This window comes from Schistocerca serialis, chromosome 2, assembly GCF_023864345.2.
Source record: "Schistocerca serialis cubense isolate TAMUIC-IGC-003099 chromosome 2, iqSchSeri2.2, whole genome shotgun sequence".
NCBI classification, from domain to species: Eukaryota; Metazoa; Arthropoda; class Insecta; order Orthoptera; family Acrididae; genus Schistocerca; species Schistocerca serialis.
The window spans coordinates 981,461,851-981,481,994 of record NC_064639.1 but is presented as its reverse complement, the minus strand read 5'-3'; the positions used below and the strand labels follow the sequence as shown (position 1 = coordinate 981,481,994).

The 20,144-nt window shown below is 38.0% G+C and overlaps 1 protein-coding gene across 4 annotated transcripts in view; it reads right to left on the bottom strand.

Annotated features, from left to right (window-relative positions):
* The window catches only part of LOC126458396 (ubiquitin carboxyl-terminal hydrolase 45), a 199,213-nt gene that overhangs the window by 39,490 nt on the left and 139,579 nt on the right, over positions 1–20,144 (bottom strand). For all 4 annotated transcript variants that reach the window (XM_050095405.1, XM_050095404.1, XM_050095406.1 and 1 more), the window contains exons 12-14: positions 18,573–19,208; positions 10,365–10,549; positions 2,562–2,669 (exon numbers count right to left, since the gene is read on the bottom strand). In XM_050095405.1, the coding sequence (XP_049951362.1) occupies positions 2,562–2,669; positions 10,365–10,549; positions 18,573–19,208 (929 nt within the window). The remainder of the gene's footprint in view (positions 1–2,561; positions 2,670–10,364; positions 10,550–18,572; positions 19,209–20,144) is intronic.

Sequence of the window (20,144 nt, the reverse complement as noted above, 5' to 3'; positions counted from 1 at the left end):
TACTATTTGCATTCGGAATAACGTCGATGACTTTCTGTTCAGCGATTGCCGCTGTTTAGTATTGCCGCAAGAATGATCTAGAAGGATCATTCTGATTGGTCAGTCAGACTTATCAGCCAGTCAGAATTAAGATGTTCCCATGCACCGAAAGTTAGATAGGCAGGGAGTGCGGTAGCATCGATATAGTCCCTCACTAGCTATCGGACGTATAAGGTCATGTTAGATGTCACAGTGCGCATTATGTGTAAAATGAAGGAATACTGAGTTTGTTGCGTTTAGTATGAGTCATGACTAAAGCTGTTGCAGTTACGCACATTCTGACGAAAGCAGGACTTTTTGGATTGATTTGTTGGCAAGTTATGAGCGTGTGAGATTTCGGCCTTCAGTGAAAAATCAGTGTAGCATATTCTGTGTTCATTATGGAATACTTGGCGAGCACTTCTATTATAGAAGACCACTGATAAGACCGAATGTGAAACTCACTTATAGTAGTGGATCAGTGATTGCTGGTTTGCGTATTCCATCAGGTCGGGCTGGAAATGGATTTCTGGCTGCTTCTGCATGTGAAATTTGTTGTTTTGACTGAACTGAGAATGATAGAGTAGTATCTCACTAAATGTGGACTTGATAGCCATTCCCAATTTTTGCCTAAGCAATAAAAAGCCTTGTCTTGGAATTTTCAGACACTTATTAAAGTCAAAAATACACCATATTACCGCCCAAAATATTGATAAATATGGCCTTGAAGAACTGTTTTTCACTACTAGAGCTACACGGCCTCAGCAGGGTAGGTATTAGGTGGCATTTTTCTTCAATGCTCCTTTTTTGCTGCCTAGTAAGTACCTACGATTGCAGAGTGAAGGGACGTTGAACGGCAGCTGTACTGAGGTATGTGGACATTTAATACGACCAGTACGAGGTACGTATTGCAGAGTGAAGGGACGTTGAACGGCAGCTGTACTGAGGTATGTGGACATTTAATACGACCAGTACGAGGTACGAACCGCCCCCGCCTTGCTGCAGGAGCCCCAGCTGCCGATTCCAATTTTCATTTGGCTGCTGCATACCGACTATGCTAAGCAACTGAATGCAGGAGATACTCCTAAGTTAGTTAAGCTAGTATTGAGCACAGATTTTTCAGGAGTCTGCACCTTCACATTACTGTCAATTATATAGCCTGGCGATGAATCATCACTTGCTCGTTTTTCATAGATAAGTTTGATATGGAGTGGACACATTTTCTCCCCAGGAATAATGCTAAAGCCTCTCATTTTGAAGGTTTTTGCCTTTTCTAAACTAATTTCACACAATCCAGATGAAACAGATTGTTTATGGCACTTGAAGGGTTCACAGCAAATTTTCTTACGTAGAGAGAATCTGCGAAGGTACCTGCCTTTGTGTTTAACACACACACACACACACACACACACACACACACACACACACACACACACACGAAACACTTAAATCACAGTATGAAAGACTGTTGCTTCGTCATAATAAAAGTTCTTGTTCTTCACTAGTCAGTTCATTCACACAAGTCACCACATTATCACATATATCTTGCAGATACTGTCCAAGAAACACTGCCTACTTGTACTTTCCATACTGCTTTAGCCATAAAACCAATATCTGTCATAAATAATTCAAAAGATGCTTGGTGTAACCTAAAAAGTAATTAAATAATGAAAAATCTTTCTATCCCATTGTTTCATTACAAAAGTATTTCATATTATTATTGTAACATTAGGGGAATTACTTTTCTTTTGGAGTGAATAGTTAAAAACTGCAACAATTGAATTTTCAACCAATAATTGAATCTGGGTACAACCCAGTACAAGAGCTCAGAAATGCATGCTCAGTGAACACGACTTAAAACAAAGGAAATGGATGATGCAATACATGTAGTGTTCCCAGATATGATTTGTTCCTAGGGAAATCCAGTGCAGCCAACTTCAGCAATTTAGTGGTGACATGTTAGTCATGAATTAACTTCAATATTTCTTTTACAATAACATTGTTTTTCACACTTCCCATTACTTCTACATCCTGAATGTTTCAAAGTTATCTATGAGGGGGCAATACCTTCAAATTATAATGTCCATGCACAGATTTTGTTTAAAAGAAATAATTTACAATTTTTTTCTGGGATGTGGATGATGGATATTCACTACAAGAAGCAGGACTACAAAAATATAAACCTTCCTCTTTTTTTAAAAATAAAAAAAAAAAATTAAAAAAATTTAAAAAAAAAAGCAGCAGCAGCTTCCGCTGCAAAAATTGTAGGAACTATTGCATTTTTAAATTATAAAGGAGCTCGTCTATGAAAGCCTGAATCTACACAACTTATTATCATAAATGAAAAAGTAATTGACCTGCTGCATTTACATTTTGGAAATGTGAATATATCCATGTAAACTTCCACTATCCAAAATTTCATGGATTTGCGTGACAATGGGTGTCATTTCCTAACATTTCTGGATGATTTGACATGGAATGACCCTATTTGCTTCTTTAAAACACAATATTGAAGTCAAATACCTCTGATAAATCATATTTACCTTGACAAATGCAACATAATGCCCTCCATGAAGTGTTCCGCTGTGTTCCACTACGCCATACAGAGAATACATTATTTGATTTTGATCTGGCCTCACAGTTGGAGACTCCTGAAAAAAGAATGGAAAGGCTCTTAGCAACTGAAACACATATCAGTAACTATTTTCTAAATCTGGGTATCAGAAATAAAGGTGTGAGTCTTTAAGAAATAATCATTTCAAACGTTCTAAGGCTGTGTGTTTCATACACTGTCTCCCATTTAGTTACTACAAATGATAGGTAAGTACTACCATGACAAGCATACAAAATTAATCTGTACGTGCTCCTTAAAGCAGCTTTCACATGATAAGTCACACACAACATTTTGTTAATTGCAGTATATTTTAAATCACTATGGTTACAACTATGAGCAGAACAAACCAAAATGTTGAAAACGTATTGACAAGGATATGAGAAGCCAACCTCGGGGAAGATCAGTTTGGATTCCGTAGAAACACTGGAACACGTGAGGCAATACTGACCTTACGACTTATCTTAGAAGAAAGATTAAGGAAAGGCAAACCTACGTTTCTAGCATTTGTAGACTTAGAGAAAGCTTTTGACAATGTTGACTGGAATACTCTCTTTCAAATTCTAAAGGTGGCAGGGGTAAAATACAGGGAGCGAAAGGCTATTTACAATTTGTACAGAAACCAGATGGCAGTTATAAGAGTCGAGGGACATGAAAGGGAAGCAGTGGTTGGGAAGGGAGTAAGACAGGGTTGTAGCCTCTCCCCGATGTTGTTCAATCTGTATATTGAGCAAGCAGTAAAGGAAACAAAAGAAAAATGCGGAGTAGGTATTAAAATTCATGGAGAAGAAATAAAAACTTTGAGGTTCGCCGATGACATTGTAATTCTGTCAGAGACAGCAAAAGACTTGGAAGAGCAGTTGAATGGAATGGACAGTGTCTTGAAAGGAGGATATAAGATGAACATCAACAAAAGCAAAACAAGGATAATGGAATGTAGTCTAATTAAGTCGGGTGATGCTGAGGGAATTAGATTAGGAAATGAGGCACTTAAAGTAGTAAAGGAGTTTTGCTATTTGGGGAGCAAAATAACTGATGATGGTCGAAGTAGAGAAGATATAAAATGTAGGCTGGCAATTGCAAGGAAAGCGTTTCTGAAGAAGAGAAATTTGTTAACATCCAGTATTGATTTAAGTGTCAGGAAGTCATTTCTGAAAGTATTCGTATGGAGTGTAGCCATGTATGGAAGTGAAACATGGACGATAAATAGTTTGGACAAGAAGAGAATAGAAGCTTTCGAAATGTGGTGCTACAGAAGAATGCTGAAGATTAGATGGGTAGATCACATAACTAATGAGGAAGTATTGAATAGGATTGGGGAGAAGAGAAGTTTGTGGCACAACTTGACCAGAAGAAGGGATCGGTTGGTAGGACATGTTCTGAGGCATCAAGGGATCACCAATTTAGTATTGGAGGGCAGCGTGGAGGGTAAAAATCGTAGAGGGAGACCAAGAGATGAATACACTAAGCAGATTCAGAAGGCTGTAGGTTGCAGTAGATACTGGGAGATGAAAAAGCTTGCACAGGATAGAGTAGCATGGAGAGCTGCATCAAACCAGTCTCAGGACTGAAGACCACAACAACAACAATGAGAATGCCTGAAATATATTGTGACTGATAGAGCCAGTGCGTTACACTTTATTATAGGCTATGATTGACAGAAATTAAGGTGCCAACAGGTATGTCTCCAGGAAGCATCACAGAACTGCTAATAATCTCTATGCACCGGGTGGTTATAATTAGAGAGCAGCTACTTACAAAGGTGCAGTGTGCACCGTAATTTTATATTGCAGCAAAACTGGAGAGAGATTCTAATGTGTTAATGCAGAACTGATTAATGCGGGGGAGTGGGGGATTGAAATAACTGAGACCGTTTTTTCTGAAGAGTCCCAAAAAATTGTAGAGCACCACTAAGATACATATATTTTACACAAATGACAACTGCAGATGAAATATTATGTATTCTGGATGTTTGTCTTAAGGCCTACGTGACTTTCATGGTAGTGTGAAACATAACACGTTTCAGGCAACCTAACAAAACTTCTCACCACTTTTTTTCCGAAGTATAAAACTGTGACTGCACTGTATATGCACAAAGGGTTTGTCAACTTTTTCTCAGTTTTTGGACTATTTTAGAACCTACAGTTACAAAGTTCTCTATTGTGAACACTGTGATGCATTTAGTTTTGCATTAAGTCAATCAGTTAAGGAGATATCACAATTTAACGATTTCGTATGTTCATCGCAATGCCAAAGTTTAAAAATACAAATTAAGAATCAATCACCTAGCAATTTTACAGCCCCAATTCTTGCTGATTCCGAGAAAGCAATTAGTTAATCACAAAATTCTAAATTTCAAATGTTTTTAGTTGTATTAGATACAATTTTGGGGCAGGACACATTCTTCTATCATAACATATTTCTGAAATCTATTTCAAAAATTCTGTAAACAAAAGTTTTCTGAAAATATCTGTTTTTTGGATTTAGCATACTTTCTATTTCACATACGATAAAAAATTTTAACTATCATTTAACAATTTATAGATGGTTTCCATACTGAAATTCAGTGAAACATGAATGTGGATGAACATATGACATCAAAAAGGGGCGTCTTGTCTTATAGCAAAATACAAGAATACAAATCATTTTTTACTTGGAATTATTACTTCCGAAGTCTGCTATGGCTGATTTAATATTATTTACTTTTTCGTATCATCATTCAAATTACAATTTACCTATAATTAATGAAAAACATGACATTATTAATTACTGCCTAAGGCTGCTGCTATAAGTAGCCAAAGAGGAGAGCTGACATAGCAGCCTGGCAGTGTTCTTAGCTGAGTATAAACACTGTGACAGAATATTAGTATTAAAGCATTACAAAGGCAATAGTAGGTGAGCTTTTATTATTAGATGTGTATATTTCAAGTCACTGTCAGGATGTAGTTTCTGATGTCATCACAGTGTGTATTTGGAGCAAATTAACTGCCCAAAAGCAGTGATTTCATGTCAGTGTTTTCAATTAACACCAAAAAAGTAACCAATTTCATATCTCAAGTGTTGTTATTTTGGAAGTTCACAGTGTTAGTGGACTATGATGTGGGGTACAATACAGAATGGAATTGCTTCATGTGCTGCAATTAATCAACATTTTATGTGCAACTGGGACTCGAGGCCCTTGGTTAAGTGAAACAGATCATGAGAGGTGACTCAAATGTGAATGTTTGGTGTACACTTTAAAATAAAAAAAGTGGCAGTTAGTTATCTGTCTGCTGCAGTAAGATCAAATCTACAGTAACTTCAGTAAGATTGAATTATTTGTTGTTTCTCAAATGCTCAAATAGCACCAGATCTTGTTTTCCAAAGAGACTGTGCATCAACTTATGGGGTGTGGAGATCTGTGACTAACTAGACATGATTATGGATCACACATCCATGATGGCCTGTCAGCTTTTTCTCTACATTTGCCTAAAATATTCCCTTTAGAGTAATTTAAGTTGGTTCCATAACGCTCAAAATTCTGACATTAAGTGCACCTTTGACATGCTTATGTTAAATAGTAGGAAGCTTGTAATCAGAAAGTAATTTTTGGACTCCTTACATACGTCACATAAAGAAAATCTTACCGTATTGTTTCCCTGCAATTCCTGTATTTTTCTACTGCTGTCAAAATATGTATCTCTTAAAATTAAACAAGATAAAATTCTGAGTACTGAAAATAGAGAAATCTTTTTCTCTAGTCACTTAATTATCACTCCCCAAGAACCCACAGTTGCTGCCTCCATCATCTAGTGGTCAGTATTGATGGCTATTGCAATAATGGACCTGGTTTTAACTGTCAGTGGTGGAAAGTTCTGAAATGGTGTACACTCAGCCTCCCGAGGCCAAATAAGAAGCTGCTGAAATAAATAAGCAGCAAAATTGACATGCAGGACACTGAAGTGGTGACAACCAAATGGCTTACATCAAGAGCCCAGTCACATAAGATTGATTTATTTTATCACCCATAGTTGTCTTCCATTGCCCTTCTAACCTTCACAAAATCCTACTCTGACATTAGGGCACTGCTAGGCCATTATTCTTAACCCAATTCTCCAATGGCTACAATTGTTCCCACTGTAAAACCAGCCCCATCCCTTCACCAAATAACACTTTTTCCAACACCACTGCTTCAAAACCTGACAACACCAAAAGCAGGGCAACATATGAAACACTACTACAGCTCTCGTCAGGCCTACTGGCCTCATCTCACAAAGCACTCTCTCTCTCTCTCTCTCTCTCTCTCTCTCTCTCTCTCCCCCCCCCCCCCCCCCCTTCAAAAAAATGGCAACACTGAGCAACAATTGTTGCCTAGTTCAAGCCTAAGCAGAGTGTCAGTAGCAAGATGGTGTGTACATTTTTTTGATAAACTGCCTCAAAGCAAAAGCATATTTTACTGAGCGAGAGTGTTTGTGAAAGCTGAAAATCGAAGACTGGGTTTACAAACAGCTCCAACAAACAAGACGCACTTTGACATCAGGAAGAACGTAACTGAGAAAGGCAACTAAACATCTTGTAGACAATGGAGCTGCAGTGTTAGCATCTATATGCACTACCTTTAGGGAAGACTTGCAGAATGTAGGGAAAATCAAAAGTGATGATATAAAAAAAAATGCAGTGATATGCTACTGAAAAACAACCATTGTAAGAAAAAAAAAAACCTTGCTAATGTGAAGGTTACTTGCGCAGCAGCTTGTGGCATTGGTTTAAGAACTATCCTGCATGTAAGTTGTAAGGGAAAGTCCCCAATGTCTGATTTTCCCATGAAAAACATTAAACAACACAGCTCTTTAATCAAACTAAATGACTTATGATAAAGATGAAGTGAGGCGGAACGTCTATGAATTTTACAACAGTGGGAATACCCAACATCAGAAAAACTGATAAGTTAATTGAAAAATAAAATTTACTGGATCTGCTCGACACATATTAAACAATAGAGGATTGAAATACAAAAGTCAGACTGAAGACAGACAATTTCTACTTGAATATAACAACATACTGGCCTCCAGAATTCAACAATGTATTCACTATGGATTTCAGGTGATGTACCTATATTCAATTTGTACAAACGTGGGTTATTCAAAACCATTCTTTATAGTATACATGGTACGATTTGAGTCAATGTGGGGGGGCTTAAGGTATATGTTGGGAAAGAGGCCATGCTGACTGGTGCACATATGGGGTCAGCAAAGACTGGTTTCTTGAAGAAAGTGAATTAGTTTACAGATGTAGCAAAACACACAAATCAGAAGATCATCATTCAGAAATGAACACAGCTAAGTTTAAAAACTGGTCTGGGATCAGTGTTTTTAATTAACTGGAGGAAGGTTTCATCATTGTCATGGACAATGCCAAGTATCATTCAGCAGGCATGAACTGAGTGCCAACAATGAATACAAAGAAGGGTGACGTAGCAACTTGGCTGACTGGAAAAAATACTGTCTTCTCATCTACAGACACAAAAGCTGATATGTTGGATAAAGTTCATTTAAACAAAGAAGAACCTCTTTCTGAGCTAAATGTATCTGCAAATGAAAGGGGGCACTAAGTAGTGTGCTTACAGCCTTATCATTGCCAGTACAGCCTGTTCTGAACTCATTTGAGCCCAAGTCAAGAAAGAAGTAGCTGCATAAAACAACACATTTGAAATCACAGATACTGGCTGCTTACTGCACGAGGCCTTGGAAAACACCACTACCTAACAATGGCAGAAATATGTTCAGCACACAGAAAATCTACAGAAAGGTTTTGAGAAAGAAGTCATCCGAGACACTGTAATCGAGCCTATAATCATCAACTGCAATGATGATTCAATAACAACAGATAATATGAACAGTAAAGAAGATGAATGAGAAAAATTCACTGAGGAAGGTGACACAGGTGAAGGCAACTGAGATGGGACATCTGCCACATTTTAAACTTCCCTCAATTGACTGTGCAGTTACAACATCAACGTTTCATAACTAATAATTTAATAAAATATTTGTATTATTAGCATTTTGTATTCATTCACAACCAAAACTGACATGCATGGGATTGGATTCCATAGGGAACTAGTATTCTCTATGACTGTACAATGATTTGGAAAACAAGATAGGTATTTACAGCTGTGTCACAGGACTCTAGTTTTACTGCAGATCTAGATTTCAGCTATCTTATAGGTAACATCAGTGCATCTAGTATGTGTCACATCAATTATGCATTTTCATCAGGGTGCTAATTTGCTTGAAATTCCAGTAGTTATATTTTTCAGTCTGATACACATTTTTGTCAGCGATTTATATACATTTACAATTCATAAAAACATGTGATATCTAATGTTGTATATAATAATTTTGTACACTGCAAACTGCAAATAAGAAATTGAATGACAAGACATTTTAAAATGTTTTCAAATTCAAATACTGGGATAATCTAATATTCAATTTCTAAGCATGCTCTACATAATGTGTCTAATGACCAGATAGCACGCTATGCTACAGGGGTCATTTGAGTCTTCCCATCTGGTACTAGTTTTCCTGAGCTCCAAAGAAAGGAAACTGCTGTTAAGATAGGCCCTTATTCACCACCTTCCTGAACTTTATCTTGGATAACAACCAATCCTATTTCTTTTTGGTAGCATTTATTTACTCATTGTGATTTTCATCCTATTCTACTTTTTTTCTAGCTCTTAATTGCACAGCTCTCATTTCTCTTCCTCTTAAAGCATCTTTACTTCTCACTCAGTTCTATCATCTCTAAACTAATACTGATACAGTGCTTACCAATGTACTATGTTTTATCTCCTACAATGATGCAGCCCCTTTCATCTTTGTCCCACCTGTTCTCACAACAGGTATATCCCTCTTTATTAGGGCCTGAGCAACCTGGACCCCCTTTAAAATCTTCCTAAAACTCTCTCTCTTGACTATTTAAAGATGGATTAACAGTGCAAAAAGCTAAGATAGTTTTCTCGGCTTTTACATGTGTGTATCGGCAGTTTATGGAATTTAACCTTCTGAAGATAGGTACTGGCTGTCATACCTTCTTGCAATTCCACAGTTTTCTCAAGTGAATTTTCCCTTAGATAGACAATATATATTAAAATATATACATGAATAAATGCATCTTCATAACAACTAAATAATTATTTCAAAGCAGTACCTTTGAATTTTTTTAACGGTACTTCTTCAGTGAGACGTACAACACAGTATCAGTTTTTTAAATCAGGCCATAAGAGTAAAGTGGAATATTTATGATAAATGTGTCATCTAGCTGTATCACAAAGTTTCAATATTATGGAAAGGACAGCTGCTGCTCACTATATAGCAGAGATACTGAATCGCACAAAGGCACAACAAAAAAAGCCTGTGAAGCAAAGCTTTCAGCCAAACAGGTCTTCAGAATAGACAACACACATGCACGTGTACGTGTACGTGTACGTGTACGTGTGTGTGTGTGTGTGTGTGTGTGTGTGTGTGTGTGTGTGTGTGGCGCGCGCACGCGTCTTGTCTAGTCTGATGAAGGCGTTTGGCCAAAAGCTTTGTTTTGGCAGTCTTTTTGTTGTGCCTATCTGTGACTCAGTATCTCCGCTAAATGGTGAGTAGCAACTACCCTTTTCATAATACTGGCACTGTTCCATCCTGAATTTTTCACTGTTTGTAACACGATGTTGGTCTATATTATGTTACACAAAATTAACATATTCAGTTACCTTAGATTTTGTGGAACAAATAGGTGCAAGGTCCAAAACCAGTGGAAAAGTAACATGGCGAGTGATCTTCCGCAATGTGTTCACATGAACTTGGAACCTTTTGAGGTGCAAGATCAGCACTGCTGGTGGGCTGCTGATCAATAGTTGTTTCGTGGAGTTGGTGCACACCATCTTACCCTCTTTTCCTGGAAAAAGAAAGGACTATGAGCCAAACAAAATCATTACAATCTACAGTTGACTGATACTATCATCTCAAGACTGCAACAAAACATGAAGACGTCCTGTTAACAAATACACGAGTTGAGACATTGTCAAATAAGTACGACTAGTTTCACAATTGACAGACCTCTAATGAAACAGTTACTGCATTTTAATTGGTTCATTGTATCAACTATGTCACTGCCCTTCCTTCCAGAAATCCAGTTATGCTCAAGTTGTCTCTGCCTAGTAGAAGTGCATAACATCACATTACCAAAGATATATATATCTACCCATATATCTCACAAACAGCTGTATAGAGCATGACAGAGGGTATTTTGCTCATCATTCCCTTTTCTAATCATACAATGAAGGCTTTCACAACCGGATGGTACTGTTGTTGATAATTCTTCCGGGTTATATGGCCAGCAGTCGGCAGGACTCAGCAGGACCAGCCATACCTCTGAGGATGTCTGACGTAGTATTGGACGAAACGTTAGGAATAGAAGAATTCCACGGACCACGGCCATATAACCCAGAAGAATTATCAACAACATTCCCTTTTCTGACTGTGTTCACTATCTCACAGGTCAGTTGAATGTAAAAAGTTTACCAGAAATTGTTACAAGCTATATCACATAGAGATATGTAAAAATAAATTCTCAAATTTGATGATTTGCAAACATAAAGTCAAGTACCGTTTTATGTGACATGAGAGGTTAGTCTGTTAACAATATTACTGGATGAACTGTATGCGATAGGGCAAGTAGTGTTGTGAATAATACATATATTAAAAGACTGCACAGAATCATGTCTGCCTTCCCTCAAGACCATCACTGTAGGATGGAGTGATGTTCAATACACAGGGTGACTCATAAATCAGGAAAAATATTTCATACATAGTGTCATCCACCTAGCAACAAATACAAAATATTAGTTCACACGTTCCTATGTCAAAATAGCAAAGTAAGCAAATCAAAAGCTACTGAGGAATGTGAAAGAAGCTTGATAGTTCTAGTGCAACTAGATAAGCTCCAGAGAGAGAGTGATGAGTCTTCACAACTGGTGGGCGCTCGCGCTCTCTCTCTTTCTCTCTCTCTCTCTCTCTCTCCCCCCCCCCCCCCCCCCCTCCCCCACCCCTCCCTCCCTTTTCTTTCTCATTTTAGTGTCATTTCCTAATCTACTTTCCTCAGTATGATTTGATTTAATTTGACTACATTCCATTACCCTTGTTCTGCTTGCTTGGAGCAGACATTGGTAATGCAGGTTGTGTGTGTGTGTGTGTGTGTGTGTGTGTGTGTGTGTGTGTGTAAAAGAGCCCTCTATTGGGATCAGAAAGGAACAATGTGAATGTCCACTGCAGTGCCATTTGTCTATCAGTCATGCTCAATGTGAGGTCACTCAGTCATGTATGCAACCCACTTCTCTACAGAAGCCACAAAAGAGGAACAGCGAGGTTTAGTGCAGTTTCCGACTGGGAAGGACTGTCAGGAAGTGAAATTCAAGCCTGAATGTCTGCTGTGTATGGCAAACAGAATATCTCATGTGCTAGGGTTTTCATGAAATAAACTATTTTGAGGTCAAGTGTCATGGAAAGACAGCAATCAGCCCATGCAGTCTTATTGTGTCATTACTCTTACTGTCATCGGAAAAGGTGGGCAGTAGTGGGTGGAAGACATTTGGCTCATGTTGGGCATCAGTCATGGTACTACTCACAACTTCATAACAGGGTATCCAAAGGTACAGAAAATCTGTGCACAATGGGTTTACCCATAGCCTGACAGAAGACCAGAAGTTTAAGCTATATTAACTTCTAAAAATCGGATTTATATACCAGCTGAAATATTTATTCCAATGCATGTATTCGACACTACAAAACAAACATGTCCAAAATCCTTTCAAGTTTATTCTGTAATGATGTTGTTACGATGTATATTCTTTGTACTTTGTGATAATGTTTTGTCTTCTGCTATACCATTCTTGCACCTAATAGTGATGTCTTACGACAATGAAAGGAATCTGTGACCACTGGAGGAGGTACTCTATTTTGTTTATTTTATTTTTATTTTTTGATGTATGTTTAGTTTTTGTCAGAACCCAAAACCATTTTCTGAAATAGTGTTTTGTTTCTCCACTAGACAGTGGCACAAGTTCCTCCAAAAAATCTTAAAAGAACACACACACACACTAATGTCATACTAACAAACGTAAATCTTCCTTATGATGGAGGATTAAACCTTTGAAACGCATTGTGTAGATAAATGAACAGTGACAGGTAACAGTAAACTTGTTGTTTCATTTAATGTTAATAACAGCCACAGTAAAGCCTAACCTAAAATATTCACATTTAAAGAATACCAGAAGTTGAAATGAATGTCTACATCACTGCAGCACATAGAATGGTATCATGATGAAGAGTATTGTTTCCTGCCCAATATTGTCATTGTACTTAGCCGGAGAGGAAGTGCCAGAGCCAACAAAGGAAGTACATGGATTCATTCCCACCAAAAAAATCCAAATCTGAGCATGCTCAATCCAACCTTTTTCTTTTGACTGCTAGGGCCTGCTGCTGATTGACGTTTTGGCTCATGGCACCAAAATTAATGCACACCAGTATATTGTTGATGGATGGCATCATTCTGCTGCAGGATAATGCCCACCCACATGTTTTGACTACGTAAGAGAAGTTTCACTGGGAAGCCCTTACACATCCTCCAAATAGTCCCAATCTCTCAACATGCTCTTTTTTGGGGTGGGGGGGGGGGGGGGGGGGTAGGGGGGGGGGCCTGAAGGAGGACATTTGTGGCCATCTATTTGTGCCAGATGAAGATATGTACATTTGGGTCAATATGCAACTGCCGACATTTTTCCATGAAGGCACTGACCATCTTGTCACACAATGGGATAAATATATGGACAGTTATGTCAATTACTTTTGAAATGATAAACAGTTTACTTCCGTTTTTACATCTGTTTCATTTTTATCTGACTACTCCTTATAGCTGCTCAGTCTACAGACTGAATAACATCAGAGTCATGCTATAATCCTGTCTCACTCCCTTCTTGACTACTGTTTACCTTTAATATCCTTCAGCTAATATAATTGAAGTCTGGTTTCTATACAAGTTGCAGATAGCCTTTCGCTGCCTATATTTTACCCTGCTACCTTTAAAATTTCAAGGACAGTATTCTCTAGTCAACAGTCTAAAGTTTTCTCTAAACCTAAGAGTGCTGTAAACATGTTTGCCTTTTCAGCTGTTTTCTAATGTAAGACTTAGGGGAAGCATTGTCTCAGGTGTTCCTACATTCCTGCAGAATTCATATTGATCCTCCCGGATGTCAAACCATGCCAGTTTTGCCTTTCTTCTGTAGATCATTCATGTCAGTATTTTGGAACCATGACTTATTAATCTGATACGTCAATAGTGTTCACATCTGGTAGTACCTTAGGAACTGAAATTATTACATACTTCTCCGAGTCTAATGGTATTTCTCCAGTATCACGTATCTTGTACATCAGGTGAAACAGTTTTGTTATGATTGGCTCTCCGTAACATTTCTCCAAGTCTGAGGGGATATTTTCTATTCCAAGGGCCTTGTTTTGACTTAGGTCTTTCAAAGCTCTGTTTAATTCTTCTCACAAGTCATATATTTTTGTATATTAGGGTCTGAAAAAAGAAAGTTATTTTCATGCGAAGCTCTACTTAGTTTGGAGCTCACAATAAGAATATTACTAATACATTACAAACAGTTCTGGTCCATGAACATTTTCCACATGGGCAACTTATCATTTGACAGTCCTCCCTGTTTCACCCATGTCAACTTTCGCCACAAACTGCAATACACACTGTATACCAATCTTCCACTTGGATTCTCTTCTAAACTTGGTGCCCCAAGTGGCAGCTGGGCAGCTTGTATGGCTTGAGCCAAACTGTCCCTACTTACTATGTATCAATTCTGACTGAGAAACACTTCAAAGTCCAAGACATCAAGCACCTTTCAAGTATAATCATCACTCAGGAAAAAAAATATTTTGATCCCCAGAGATAATCAAAAACGGTGTTTTTCTGTAACTAATAACAAATACTACAATGTACATCAAACAATAAAAAGCGTCCATGACAGTAAAAGGACTCAACAAAATAATTAGAAGAAGAAGAAGAAGAAGAAGAAGAAAAGAAGAAGAAGACGAATATGAGGATTACACTCTTCATACATGACGTTTTCGATTCATTAATGATCGAGAGTATTAAAATTTTTGAGTGTAACTCTATTATTCCAGATTTGAGTAATTTAAGTAGCTTAGCACACATTTCCCTTTTACTCTATAGCTCCCAAGGCTAGAGATTTGGAGTGATGTTTACAGCACTGCTCTATACATCATCAATATCTACATACACCAATGCTGCATGGCAGAAGCTACCTTGTAAATCACTAGTCATTCCCTTTCCTCTTCCATTTGCAAGTGGAGGAAGGAAAAAATGACTATCTATATCCTTACTCCCATATGAGTCCTGATTTATCTTGTGTTGTATGTTGCCAGCAGTAGGACCGTTCTCAGTTTGTCACAAATTTCAGTCCTTTAAACTTCTTCAATAGTGTTGCAAGATAAGATCATCATCTTCCTTAAATGTATTCACAGCTGTGTTCATAGAGCATTTCCATAACATCCAAGTGTTGATTTCTAAAATGCTTCCGTACCTCCCTTTCATTCAACCTGGTGAGGACCCCAAGCACTCTGGCAGTACTCTAGACTGGGTCATATAAGTGTTCTGTAGATGGTCTCCTTTACAGATTAGCTAAATGTCCCTAGAAGTCCCAAGTAAAACAAAATTGATCATTTATATTTCTTACAACTGACCTTTTGTGTTTGTTCTACTTCATGATGATTTACAATATTACACCTAGATATTTAATCAGCTTGACTGCATCAAGCAGCACACTAATTATACTATTTTCAAACATTACAGGATTATTTTTCCTACTCATCTGCATTAATTTACATGTAATTTTTTTTTTTTTTTTTTTTTACATTTGGAGAAAAATGCCTTTCATCACACAAATTAGAAATGTTTTCCAAGTCATCCTGTATCATCCTCCAATCACTCGGGCAATAATAATTTCCTGCAGACTTCAGCATTAACAGCACACAGTCGCAGATTGCTCACGTTGTCTCTTATATCGTTTTATGTATACAGATAACAAGAGCACTCCTATCCCACTTCCCTGGGGCACTTGTAGCAGTACCATTGTCTCCAATGAACACTTGCCGTCTTTAACAGCATACTAGGTTCTATTACATCAAAGGTGTTCTTACCACTAACATATCTGAGTACCTAATCTGTATGCTCAGAACTTCATTAACGGTCTGCAATGTTGTACCGAGTTGAACACCTTCCGGAAATCTGGAGAAATTAAAGCCGCCTGTTGTCCTTCATCCATAGTTCACAAGATATCATGCAAGAAAAGGCAAAGCCTAGTCACACTTACTCTTTACTGTCTGCCACCAATTTTAACAAATTTTCTTCTGGCCAGTTTTTTCTACCCCCATTTTTCAAGTTTTGTAACACTTATACATAACATATGTACTGCTTCTCATATCTGGTGTACAAGAACTACTACTAAACCATTCCCAAGATAAGGTACTACCACACAAAATGTGGGTTACAGAAAGTTGAGTTTTATAAATAATGTACAACTGTTTGGTGTAACATATCACTCTGGCAGAGTGATGTGTAGTTCTATGCCTACCTAGCTGACGAATAAGGGTCACGATAGTTGAAACCACATAATAGTTTAGTGGTTAAGGATGGAAAGCTATTTGTTGGCTTTTGTCGCCTGTCTTGCACATTAAGCTTATATGGCTGCACGCCACAGACAGCAATCACAGTTTTTCCACAAGCTGTGGTGCCTGTGCGGGGTTTTTGTAATCTCTGTGAAATGACATGCTGGTTTGGAGCAGCGCGGTGTGCCACTGAGTAACGAATACATCATGACAATGGAATACAATGCCACAGCCAGCGGACAGAAGAGGCCTAGAGAACTGTCAAAAATTTCATTAATGTAACGTAATGAGTAAATGTATGATAAACTGTACATATGAGCAATGGTTTCCTGTTACCAAAAGTTGAAATACAATAAGTGATAGCATGTTGAGATCCAACGTAAGCTTGTGTGTGCTGCACAGTCAACAGTCCACAAATGAACGTTATTGGTCAGGCACAGCAGTTAAGAATTGAAAAATAACCACAAAGTTAAATCTGAACACACAAATATTTTTAGTGGAATTTTGCAACTGTCATTCTAATTTATTTTTGAATATTTGAACATTTCGACCACAGTTATACTGCAAAAACGCAGTTAAAATCATACTAACTGTATGAAGGGAAGAACATTTTCACACACAGTCTTAAAATTCATCACTGATATATTGAAATTAGGTACCATAATTTAAGATATGTCAAAACATATTACACTGCCTGGCAATCTCATGACTAACTTGCTTTCACTGTAAAATCTCTAGACTGTCATTTGTATAAAAGAACATAGAACTACAAACTATTAATGAGAACATAAAATGGCTTACATCATGAATCACTTGCATTAAGGGAGCGCTATTACTACCACAGGAACTGTAATACCATCAGGCAATTGAAACACCCAGATAAATTCACATTATTGCAGCAAGTAAAATATGAACTTCTTCCATATCAGTGATGATATTTAAATAGGCATTGTGAAAGTGGTTACTCTTCAATGTATGAGGAGGACAAATGTAACAACTGAAATACATAAAGAAGAGTACAACAATTACTTAGTTATACAAAAAATGAAAACCAAACTCATGGGTATCTTTAGATGAAACAATGCAGTGTGTGGTAACACTTGGTTACCTCCTCTATCACACCAGCACCTCGCTGTCCGTTAATTCAGCAGGATGCGAGACGTCAGCCCATCACATATTAATTCAACTAGTCCACTCTGCTGTATGGTGGCTGAGCTGGAAGTCAGGTACCAAGATCGATGGGCACCAGCCACACACGTTGACAAAGAGTATGGCGATTCAGAACTTCCTCAGTCTCACTTCTGCTTGAACTAGCTACCTCTAGATACAGTGCAACTGCACAAGAATACAACGGCAATCTTGGCGACAGAAGCAAGTTAGCAACATACAGAGTTTGGCATAAATAGCTCTCAAATTACTAAGAATAACTGCTTGGGCTGTGTACGGGATAGAGTGCTGTAATGTGTCTTATTGGTTACATGTGGTACTGCCTTCTTACTTAAAACTGCAAGGAGGTCACAGAAGCAGATGCCCAACATGTGAGTGGTTTTCATAGTATTATGCCAAGAAAACATGTTGCTGATCTTGAAATTTTTATTAAAATTGTGAAAAGATTGCTGCACCCATATGTACAAGCGCACGCACGTGCACCCACACACACACACACACACACACACACACACACACACACACACACACACACACACACACTATTGCAAACGGATATATGCCCTAATGCTAAATGAAAAAGTGCTAACTTTTTGTGAGGGGTAGAAACCCAAGCAGCTGTTGGTGTGTGTGTGTGTGTGTGTGTGTGTGTGTGTGTGTGTGTGTGTGTGTGTGTGTGAGGAGGCAGGGGTACAGTTTTCTGATGAAACTTCTATCAGTATTATCAAGAGTTAAGGAAGGAAAACAGCAAATAATAAAGATACATTACTCCCATTTTCAAATGGATGAGACCATGAGTATAAGTTACATGATACTAAAGACAAAAATGAGGGCATTTTATTGCGCATATCACACAAATAGCAAATATGTAAGCATGAATCTTGCAAAACTGAGCTCAATACCCATCCTCAAATGTGCTAATAAAAAAATCAATGTTATATTTGAGTATACAGTCTTCTTGGAGATAAAATCATACTTCAAAAATAAGGCTACATCAACAATATTTAGTTAACAGCCAATGTGATTGACTCGTGAATCAGTCTTGCTGCTGAACTCACCTTTGTTGTGCCTCTGGGTGCAGTTCACACAGCCCACTTTGTTGTTACCAGTCATCAGCTCAATTGCAGTAAATTGGTTCAAGCAGGAGAGCACTGAACATTCTCCCTCTGCACACTGATACCGTGGTGCAAGAGTTCGATTTTTGGTATCATATTCATCTGTTCCCTCAGGTGATGGAGGTGATAGGATGGGAGATGGTGTACAGCTTGTTACACCATTCAGAACAGCACCTGTCTCATCACCAGCTGCACCACCAGGGCTCAAAGACAGAGTGCCAATTCCACTGCAGATGTCCACAACCGGTGTCTCTTCTCCGACTGACTGGTTGGGTGTGGGCACCATGTCATCTGCCTCACGGAATCCAAAGCGAGAGAATGGCCTATCCTCCAGATCAGCAAAGTCAGCCGAACCCATATCCGGCACGGGGCTGCCACATGCAACTTCCACACTGACATCAGATGAGGCAGGACTGGGTGCTCCTGTTGGTGAAGATGCAGGTGGTGGAGGCAGAGGGATTATCTGTGGCAGTGAGAGTGTCAGCTCAGACCGCCCCGGGAGTGACAGTGTCGGTGAAGGTGAGTGTGGTGGTGGTGGAGGAAGTGGTATGATGGACAACGGGTCTGCTTCTCTTGCACCTATGAACAGAAAATGTATTAACCAGAAAATATTTACTTCTTTTAAAACATTTACGCCTTTTAAAACCTAGGTCTTTATAACTTCAACTTAACTTTGGTGCAAATTTTGCAAAAGCAACAATCACACAGCTCATTACCAACTGCTTAAGCTTTTTTCTGACATCACTACTAGTTTTTGTGCATGTTACTGTCTGAAGACTGGTTTTCTGCAACTCTTCACATGACTTATGTTTACGTATCTTCATATCGGCATAATACATACAAATACATCCACTGGAATGTGCTCACTGTGCCCAAGCCTTGCTCTCTATTACCAAATCAAATATTCCTTGATGCTCCGGGATATACCCTGTTAACCTAGCCCTTCATTTATTAAGTTCTGTCACAAAGCCATTTTCTACTCATTTCTATTCGTTACCTTTTAATTAGTCATACAGTAAACCTATCTGTGGCATTCTTACGTAACAAATATTTCAAATGGTCCTACTTTCCTACTGCTTTTACTGTTTATCATTCACTTTTCACAGCATAAGTTGCTCTCTAGACAATTACTTTTAAAGAAGACCCCTTAATGTTTAAATTAATACTGAATAGGAACTTATTTCTTTTTCATAAACCATTTTCTTGGTATTGCTAGGCTACATTTTATAATGTTTCTACTTAGGCCACCGTCTGTTATTTTACTGCTCAAAGAACAAAACAAAGTGTCTTATTTCCTTATCTCATTCTCTCAGTATCGCCAGATTTAATTCAACTACATTCCATTACTCTTGTTTTACTTTTATCCTATACTTTTACTAGAACCTATTCTCAAGACACTACACATTCAATTCAACTGATTATCTATGACCTTTGCTATCTCTGACAGAATTTCATTGGTAAACGTAAAAGCTTTTATTGCTTTACTTTAAACTTTAATCCTTTTCTCAAATTTCT